This window comes from Carcharhinus amblyrhynchos, chromosome X (genome assembly GCF_965287045.1).
Source record: "Carcharhinus amblyrhynchos chromosome X, sCarAmb.v2.hapA, whole genome shotgun sequence".
Lineage (NCBI taxonomy): Eukaryota > Metazoa > Chordata > Chondrichthyes > Carcharhiniformes > Carcharhinidae > Carcharhinus > Carcharhinus amblyrhynchos.
In genome coordinates this window covers 2,480,721-2,491,360 of record NC_137359.1, presented here as the reverse complement: position 1 = coordinate 2,491,360, position 10,640 = coordinate 2,480,721, and the positions used below count along the sequence as shown (strand labels likewise).

General features: G+C 47.2%; 1 protein-coding gene across 1 annotated transcript; it reads right to left on the bottom strand.

Annotated features, from left to right (window-relative positions):
- Positions 1-272: 272 nt before the first annotated feature.
- LOC145361933 (putative G-protein coupled receptor 139) lies at positions 273-9,926 on the bottom strand. The gene is made up of 2 exons (XM_080217917.1): positions 9,752-9,926; positions 273-1,054 (listed from the first exon to the last, which is right to left on the bottom strand). The coding sequence occupies exons 1-2, from the start codon at positions 9,924-9,926 to the stop codon at positions 273-275; spliced, it is 957 nt and encodes a 318-aa protein (XP_080074043.1).
- Positions 9,927-10,640: the final 714 nt, after the last annotated feature.

Genomic DNA, 10,640 nt, shown 5'->3' with positions numbered 1-10,640 from the left:
CATAGACCAGTGTAGCCACAAGTTGGAGAGCAGATCAGCTTTGCCATGTATCGTGTGTCCAATCAATGTGAGGGTGGATTATAAGTTTGGGTGGTTTGAGTGCCCAATCAGAAGAAAGAAAGAGAGAGACATCATGTATACAGGGTTTCCCATCAGGGTTTAATGAATTGAATAATTGCTGAAAAGGGAAATTTCAGCACATTTTTCAACTGCTGCCTGAACTGAGTCTGTGTCACGGCATAAATCCCAGTGTTTGTACAACAACTCAGGAGCTACAGCATGAAACCCAATTCCATCATAAAATAATCTAACCAGACAGACTTATACCCCAAATAATACATCCTGCTCCATATTGAATATAACATAAATATTGACCATAACACAATGAAATTGGCTGAGATAACAAACAGTAAAATTATGCATTTCCTTCGACTTTCCATCTCTGGGTCTCTGGAGTTCTTCCAACTGTTGTGAGCCCGGAGTCTCCTGCGGGCTCTGTTGCTCACTAAAATGTGTCTGACGGTGAGAACATTCAGCAGGAAAATCAGGACAAATGGGAGACACGGGTTTAGGATGTTGTGGAGGAACTGGACTGCTGACCAAGCTGGAGAGAACAAAACTGTCCACTTGTAATTACAAAACCAGGGGTTATTCATCAGCAAATATTCACCTAACAACATAAAATACCAGTAAATGTTCTTTAAACAGCTCAAGACAGTCACTGTTCCCAGAACCACAGCCGCCGATTTCTCGCTGCAATATTTACTTTTCAGCTTGGGGCAGCAAATGGCCACAAATCGATCAAAGGTGAAAGTGACGGTGAACCAGACAGAACAGTCAGTGGCGGAATAAAGCAGGACGGCGTGGATATTACACACGAGCATGGACTTCAGGTAATAAAATTTTTCAAAAAAGACAATGGGAATGTGTCTCATTAACAAGTCGAGGATAACGACCAGTAGATCCCCCACTGACATGGCCACCAGGTAATGAGTGACACACTTGGAGAGACCGCAGTTTCTGGTCCTCAGGGTCACAATTGTGATTATGTTCACTGTGAGCAAGAGAAATTCAGAATGAAATTATACATTAGCCAGGGAATCAATTACTTGTTTGAGTGAGGTAAGGACACCCTCTTACACACACACTTTCACACGCACAGAAACAAACACACACACGCACACACCCACACACCCACACACACACACACCTACCCACACACACACACACACACACACACACACACACACAGGAACACACACACACACATACACCCACACACACAGAAACACACAAACACACACACACAGAAACACACACCCACACACACACACACCCACACACAGAAACACACACCCACACCCACACACACACCCACATACACACACACACACACACAAACACACACACCCACATACACTATAACTTATATCGAGACACGGAGACACAGAAACATGTTCACACTCATGCTCACAGAAGCTCAGGCACCCTCACACGGACACACAAACTAACACTGATACTATAACTCACAAACAGATATGGACAGACAGATACGGCCGCACACCAACATTTTCACACACATTATCACACTGACACTCTCACACACTTACCACGGACAGTATTAGTGAGAGGCAACATGGTTTTGTGAAGGGGAGGCCGTGTCTCACCAACTTGATCGAGTTTTTCGGGGAAGTGATGAAGATGGTTGATGAGGGTCGGGCAGTGGATGTTGTCTACATGGACTTCAGTAAGGCCTTTGTCAAGAACACTCATGGCAGATTGGTGCAGAAGGTGAAATCGCTTGGGACCAGAGGTGATACAAAACTGGCTCGGTCAAAGAAGGAAGAAGGTAGCAGTGGAAGGGCACTGTTCTGAATGGAGGGCTGTCACAAGTGGTGTTCCTCAGGGATCAGTGCTGGGACCTTTGCTGTTTGTAATGCGTATAAATGATTTGGAGGAAAATTTAACTGGATGAATGAGTAAGTTTGCAAACAACACAAATGTTGGTGGATTTGCGGATAGCGATGAGGACCATCAGTGGATACAGCTGGATATAGATCAGTTGGAGACGTGGGTGGAGAGAAGGCATTTAATCCAAACAAATGTTCGGTAAAGCATTTTGGAAGGTCTAATACAGATAGGAAATATACAGGAAATGGTAGGGCCCTTAAGATATTGATAGGCAAAAGGATCTGGGTGTACAGGTACACAGGTCACTGTAGAAAGTAGTCAAGAAGGCATACGGCATATTTGCCCGCAATGACCAAGGCATTGAGTTTAATAATTGACAAGTCATGTTGTAGCTTTATAAATCCTTAGTTCGGCCTCACTTGGAGTAGAGTGTTCAATTCTGGTCACCACATCACCAGTAGGATTGGAGGTTTTGGAGAGTGTGCAGAAAAGGTTTACCAGGATGGTGCCCTGGTATGGAGGGCATTAGCTATGAGGAGAGATTGGAGAAACTTGGTTTGTTCTCACTAGAATGGTGGAGTTTGAGGGGCGACCTGATAGAAGTCTACAGGATTATGGGAGGCATGGACATTCAGGGCCACCGTCATTTCTTCCCATCAGGACCATCGACATGACTCCCCCAGCAGGTACCCCAATGTTACTCCCATGAGGACTGTTCACCAGGACCCCATCATTACCCTCCCCATCAGGACCATCGAGGTCACTCCCCCCATCAGGACTCACGACCTTCCTTTCACATCAGGAGTCCCGACAGTTACCAATCTGCATCCCTGATATTACTCCTCATCAGTACCCCAGTAATTGCCTCCCCATCAGGAACGTCAACATTACTCCCCGCCACAGCCCAAGTCTTCATTTGTCATTCAGGAACCCCTGAGATTCCTCCTCCATCAAGATCCAAGAAATTACTCCCCCTTCAGGTCTGAGAAAGTACTCCTCGAACAGGACCCCTGACATCGCTCCCCCGTGAGCACCCCCGACATTAGATCCCCATCAGGAACCACACATTATCATGTGACCTCATCAGGGCTCCGAGATTGCCACCCCAATCAGAACCCCAAACTTTAATTCCCCGATCAGTACCCCCAACATCACTCCCCATCAGTACCCCCAACATCACTCCCCATCAGTACCCCAACATCACTCGCCATCAGTACCCCCAACATCACTCCCCATCAGTACCCCCAACATCACTCCCCATCAGTACCCCCAACATCACTCCCCATCAGTACCCCAACATCACTCCCCAACAGTACCCCCAACATCACTCCCCATTTCTACCCCCAACATTACTCCCCATCAGTACCCCAACATCACTCCCCATCAGTACCCCCAACATCACTCCCCATCAGTACCCCCAACATCAGTCCCCATCAGTACCCCCAACATCACTCCCCATCAGTACCCCCAACATCACTCCCCATCAGTACCCCCAACATCACTCCCCATCAGTACCCCCAACATCACTCCCCATCAGTACCCCCAACATCACTCCCCATCAGTACCCCCAACATCACTCCCCATCAGTACCCCCAACATCACTCCCCATCAGTACCCCAACATCACTCCCCAACAGTACCCCCAACATCACTCCCCATTTCTACCCCCAACATTACTCCCCATCAGTACCCCAACATCACTCCCCATCAGTACCCCCAACATCACTCCCCATCAGTACCCCCAACATCACTCCCCATCAGTAAACCCAACATCACTCCCCATCAGTACCCCCAACATCACTCCCCATCAGTACCCCCAACATCAGTCCCCATCAGTACCCCCAACATCACTCCCCATCAGTACCCCCAACATCACTCCCCATCAGTACCCCCAACATCACTCCCCATCAGTACCCCCAACATCACTCCCCATCAGTACCCCCAACATCACTCCCCATCAGTACCCCCAACATCACTCCCCATCAGTACCCCCAACATCACTCCCCATCAGTACCCCAACATCACTCCCCAACAGTACCCCCAACATCACTCCCCATTTCTACCCCCAACATTACTCCCCATCAGTACCCCAACATCACTCCCCATCAGTACCCCCAACATCACTCCCCATCAGTACCCCCAACATCACTCCCCATCAGTAAACCCAACATCACTCCCCATCAGTACCCCCAACATCACTCCCCATCAGTACCCCCAACATCACTCCCCATCAGTACCCCCAACATCACTCCCCATCAGTACCCCCAACATCACTCCCCATCAGTACCCCCAACATCACTCCGCATCAGTACCCCCAACATCACTCCCCATCAGTACCCCCAACATCATTCCCCATCAGTACCCCCAACATTAAACCTCCATTAGGAATCCGGACATTAGTCTCCCCCATCAGGCCACAGTTATTACTCCCCCATCTGGACTACCATCATGTTCCCCCCACCCTGACCCCCACATTAATCCCCCATCAGGACCCGTGACGTCACTCCCGAATGAGCATCCCCATCATTACTCCCGCATGTATCAGGATCCCCAACATTACTCCCCCATCAGGATCCCCATCATTACTCCCCCATCAGGACTCCCGAAATTACTCCCCCAATCAGGAAGCCTGACATTAGTCTCCCAATCAGGTCACAGGCACTACTCCCCCGTCTGATCTGCTGTCATGCCCCCCCCCCCATTATGATCGCCGACACTAATCCCCATTAGAACCCAGGACATTACTCCTCCATCAGAACCCCCGACATTACTCCCACATCAGGAAATGTAGCATTGATCTCCCATCAGGAACCACAACATTATTCCCCTCTCAGTACCCACGTCATTCCTCCCCCATCAGGACGTCCAGCATTGATTTCCCAATCAGGGTTTGACAGGGCTGTTTGTTTTGCCGTTGTCTTGTCCGGTGCTTCGATCGGTGCCAGTTGGTCTGTCCAGTTTCATTTCTTTCTTGGGACTTTGCGGCGATTGTTACAGCTGAGTGGCTTGCTGGGCCACTTCAGAGGGTCGGTGAGAGTCAACCAAATTGCTGTGGTCTGGAGTCACATGTAGGCTAGACCAGAGAAGGACGGCAGATTTCCTTCCAGAAAGGGCATTAGTGAACCGGATGTCTTTTTTTTCTGCCAAACAACAATGGTTTCATGGTCATCACTAGACTCTTAATTCCAGTTTTTATTTTGTTATTGAATTCAAATTTGGCAGGGCTCAAACCCAGATCTCCAGAACATTATCTGGGCGCTAACCACCTGGAACCAGCAAAGGTTCATCGCATTTCACGTGGCAAATCCTTTTGTAAATTCCTGATGGTTCAGTAGATCCTCCCATCTAGTTAAATATACCTATTCTACCTGCCCAGGTTTTACAAATGGCGGAATTGCGCGGAGGGTGTGGAGAGTCTGCAGAAGGATCTAGGTAGACTGGGCGAATGGGCCAGGAAATGGCAAACGGAATTTAATGTTGGCAAGTGCGAGGTGGTCCACTTTGGTAGGAATAATGGTAGTAAGGACTATTACTTACGGGGCGAAAAACTGCAGCATGCGACGTTGCAGAGGGACCTCGGGGTCCTTGTGCATGAGTCGCAAAAGCCCAGCCTGCAGGTGCAGCAGGCGGTCAGGAAGGCTAATGGGATGCTGGCCTTCATACCGAGGGTGATTGAATATAAAAGTAGGGACGTCTTGTACAGGGCATTGGTGAGGCCGCAGCTGGAGTCCTGTGTGCTTTGGTCGCCGCACTTACGCAAGGATATTTTGGCCTTGGAGGCAGTGCAGAGGAGGTTTACTAGGCTGATGCTGGAGTTGAGGGGGTTGAGCTATGAGGACACGCTGAATAAACTAGGCTTGTACTCGTTAGAGTTTAGAAGAATGAGGGGAGATCTCATTGAGACGTATAAGATGCTGAATGGGATGGATAGGATAGAGGTGGAGAGGCTCTTCCGGCTCAGAAAGGACAGCAGGACTAGGGGGCACAGCCTCAAGATAAAGTGGGGGGGGCGCGGTTTAGAACGGAGTTGAGGAGGAACTTCTTCACTCAAAGGGTGGTGAATCTCTGGAATTCTCTGCCCGTTAAAGTGGTGGAGGCTGCCTCACTAAATATATTTAAGACGCGGGTTGATGGGTTTTTGATAAGAGAGGGGATTAAGGGTTATGGGGAGAGGGCGGGAAAGTGGAACTGAGCCACAACAGATCAGTCATGATCTTATTGAATGGCGGGGCAGGCTCGAAGGGCTAGATGGCCGACTCCTGCTCCTATTTCTTATGTTCTTATGTTCTTATAGGTCTGGCCATATAGCTGTGGAACACTCCAAGCAGTTGGACTCTGCCATTGCACCCATCGCTAACGGTTATGCAGAAAAATCTCTTTGACCAAAAGTCCATCAGGAAGTGTCTGCCTCTAACATCGTTCAGGAACTGGTGGAAAAGGATACTTTCCTGAGCAGACAGTAAAATCCATTTGACAGAACCTGTCATCACCAAAACCGACTTTCTTGACAAGACAAGGCTGTGCAACCCTTCCCGAGTCTCACCTCCTCCACACTGGCTATCCTGGGAAACAGAATGCGACCCGTCCCTTCCCAAACCTGCCTTACCAAGAAGATTGGCAGTTATTTATGTTCAGGTTGACCCCGAGCAGATCTCTCTGTTCGATGGGTTATTCCTGGGATCCAGCACCCAGTAAACCATCAACAACTGATGGAGGGTCATCAACGCGCTGAAAGGTGCCTGAAATATGCTGGTTTTCTAACCCAAGACTGTGTGTGAGGGATACATTAAAGCTTGGGGCAGCCGCACAGAGGCACAGTGGGGAAAGTTCACTGTCCAAGAGTTCTCACTCAAAACTCACAGAGGGGCTGGAAGCAGTGTTGTAGCCATTCGACTGAACGTCTAACATTGAATGTACATCGGAAATAACAAGTGTGGTAACTGTGTGGAGGAATGTCTGAGTGGATCATCTTGTGTGGAAATAATGAATCGACTGCATCTTCTGCCCTGTTCGATTTGAAAGGTTTTAACATAGAACATAGAACACTACAGCACAAACAGGCCTTTCCGCCCACAAGTTGTGCCCATCCCATCCATACCTACCAAGCCATAGAACTATCTATAACCCCCAATCCCATTAGATACCATATACTCATCCAGATGTCTTTTAAAAGACCCCAGCGAGTTCGCCTCCACCACCACCGACGGCAGCCGATTCCATTCACTCACCACCCTCTGAGTGAAAAACTTACTCCTAACATCTCCTCTGTACTTGCCCCCCAGCACCTTAAACCTGTGTCCACTCGTAGTGACCATTTCAGCCCTGGGAAATAGCCTCCGAGAATCCACCCATTTTTTGATTTACTTTTACACACTTTATCAGGAAAGGAAAATGTGTACAAAGTTTCTCAGATACGAAACCGTTTCTGAAAATACTGAAAACTTCTCAGGTAGCTGGGCTGGTTAGCTCATGTGGTTAGAGTGTGGTGCTAATAACGCCAAGATCATGGGTTCAATCCTCATACTGACTAGGGTGTGTTTGCCTGTGTGTGTGGCTTTGGGAGTCTTTTTGTCAGTACAGGCTGAGTTGCTTTATATCCTTCCGTACAGTCATGGTGCAGCTTTTGTTCTGGGGCGACAGGGTAGCACAGTGGATAGCACTGCTGCTTCACAGTTCCAGGGATCTGGGTTTGATTCCCGGCTCGGGTCACTGTCTGTGTGGAGATTGCACATTGCCCTCGTGTCTGCGCGGGTTTCCTCTGAGTGTTCCAGTTTCTTCCCACAGTCCAAAGCTGTGTGGGTTAGGTTGATTGGCCATGCTAAAATTGCCTCTTCGTGTCCTGAGATGTGTAGATTAGTGGGTGGGATATGGAGGTAGGGCCTGGGAGGGATTGTGGTCGGTGCAGACTCAATGAGCTGTAAGGGCCTCTTTCTGCACTGTAGGGTTCGATGGTACTTCAATGATCTGTGTTAAATATTTAATCCGGTTAAAACGTTGAAGTTTGCTATCTCTGTAATTAAGATAAAGTCTTTATCTGCTGGCCAATAAGCATTGTTTAATTGATCTATTTTCCTGACATTATTAAAGTTAGGCACAGCTTGGCAGGTATTTTGCAACAATGCCATATTATGTGTGTTGTGCGAAGAATATGTTTTACTCTGTCCAACTATCTACTGGCGTGTAAAAAGTTCATTGCAAAGTCATTATTGGTCATGTCATTAATCCACGATGTCTGTGATGATGCCAAGTTGGCACAGCTCAGTTCTAACCGCTTGGCACAGGTCGTCAGTTCCAGTTGGAGTGATGCAATGGCAAGAATTTCTCTCTCTCTCTCTCTCTCACTCTCAGTGTCAACAAATCGAAGAAGATAGTCATTGACTTCAGGAAGCATAGTGGAGGGCATGTACCTGTCTACATCACCAGAGGTGAAATGGACAAGAGTTTCACACATTAAAGTTTCCAAATCACCAACAAACTGTCCTGGTTCCTCCACGATGACACTATCGTAAGAAAGCCCAACAAGGCCTCTGCTTTCTCAGGGGGCTAAGGAAATTTGGTTTGTCCACTATGACTCTCACCAACTTTTACTCATGCACGTAGAAAGCGTTATTTGTGTTTGTACCACAGCTTGGCATGGCTTCCACTCTGTCCAAGACTGCAAGAAACTACAAAGGGTCATGAACAAAGCCCAGTCCATCACCTCAAACCTTCCTGCCACCCCTTCAAAGTGTCCACACTTCCCACAGCCTCGGAAAAAAACAATAAGCATAGTTAAGGACCCCACGCAACTTCACAAGGCCTATTTCATCTTCTTCCATTGGGAAAACACATAAAAATCTGAGGACACATCGAACCGAACCGACAACAGATTCTTCCCTGCCTTTTGAATGGACCTACCTCACATTAAGTTGATCTTGTTTTACACCCCAGCTACGACTGTACCACGACATTCTGCACTCTCTCCTTATCATCTCTTTGTCTGTACAGCGTGCAAGAACCAATACTTTTCATGATGTACAAATACATACGGCAATAATAAATCAACTCAAATAAATCAAAAATAATCATTCCTGACAAGCCTCAGGTAGAGAAACAACATCATAAAGTGGTGCTGGCCTGGAAAGACCCATTGGCTCATCGCCTTTGCACTAACAATAGTTTCCTGCACATGTCCAATGTCCTGGAATTTTGTGATATTTTAAGTGATCATCTAAATAAATTTTTAAAGAGTGTAGGTTTTCTGTCCCCCCACTACCTGCACAGGTAGTTCATTCCAGATTCACACTGCCGTCTGAGTGGAAACAATAATTCTCAAATCCCCTCTTAATCTCCTGACCCTCAGCCTAAAGCCATGACCCTTTGTGACTCACACCTGCTGTTTCCTGTTCACCCTGCCCATCCCCTTTGTAATCTGATACACACCTCAATAATGTCTCCCTTCAGCCTTCTCTGCTCTGAAGAAAGGAACCCAATCCTATCCAATCTCTCCGTATCGTTCGAATGCCCCACCCCAGGCAAACTCCTGGAGTCTGTGGCTGGGAACAGGGAATGGGAGTGGAACTGAATACAATAAAATCCATCCTCCCAATAATTTAATAACAAGATGAGGAATGGAATGAAAGATGGATTTTAAATACAATAGCTGCTGTAGAGACTGACTGGGGAAGCAAATAGGAGCAAAGACGAGCAAATGGAACATCAGATACACTGAAACATTCATCAGTAGGGTTAGTGACTGAATACAGATATTCTAAAGAAACAATAACTAAGGCCAAGTGCGTAAGACCAGTAATAAAATTAAACAGGGTGAATTGAATTAATAACTGGACAGAGAAACTTACCAGGGACACCAACAATAGCCAAGATTGGGTAGTAAACCCCTTGAATAACCCAGAGAATACATTGGATACGAGAAACTAATGATATCCGATCTAGAGAAAGCCAGTAAAATCCCTCAGTAAAACTCCTGTCAATTATTGAAATATTCCTGTCTATTGTTCCCAGTTTCTGATCCATTGCTGCAAAGTTCCGGTCCGTTGTTTGCAGATTCTGATATTTTTCTCCCTCTGTCTGCGGTCGCTGATTCTACTAGTGACGGATTTGACGCTCCCAGTGACTGTGTGGGATAACATATTGAATGGAATCACTTATTAATAGACGAGGGAAACCCTCCAGTGACAGGAAGCGGATCCACGGAGACTGACATTAATCACAGTCGCTGAACAAACAGCTTTAGTTAACGTCATTCAATCCAACCACCTTTTATCTGACAAAAGGTGTGGAATATTTGAACAGTCTGGGTGATGGTGAGGGTTAGGATTGGTGCCATGCCCAGCTGTCTGCTCAAATTTGACTCTGTCAGTGCAGAGAACATCTTCATTTTCCTGGGGATGTTTTTGCCGTTCATGAGTCTCTCCTCTTAGTGACAGTATCAGGTTCCATCTCAATCCAATGATCCGCAAATCAGGAGGCAGCCCTCTGATATCTGTTTCAGAACACAGTGAGTGCAGAGATATCGATGACATTGACATTAGGCGAGACTGAGTCACTGAGCAGTATGTTGGTTGGAGTTCAGAAGAATGAGGGTGATCTCTTTAGGCCAGCCCAGGGCAACACCCTGGTGAATCACCTCTACACGCTTTCTACTCCAACCACATCCTTCCTACCGTGCGCTGACCAGACTGTAGAGAGTACTCCAGCTCTGATCAAAGCAGCATTTCACACAAAAAC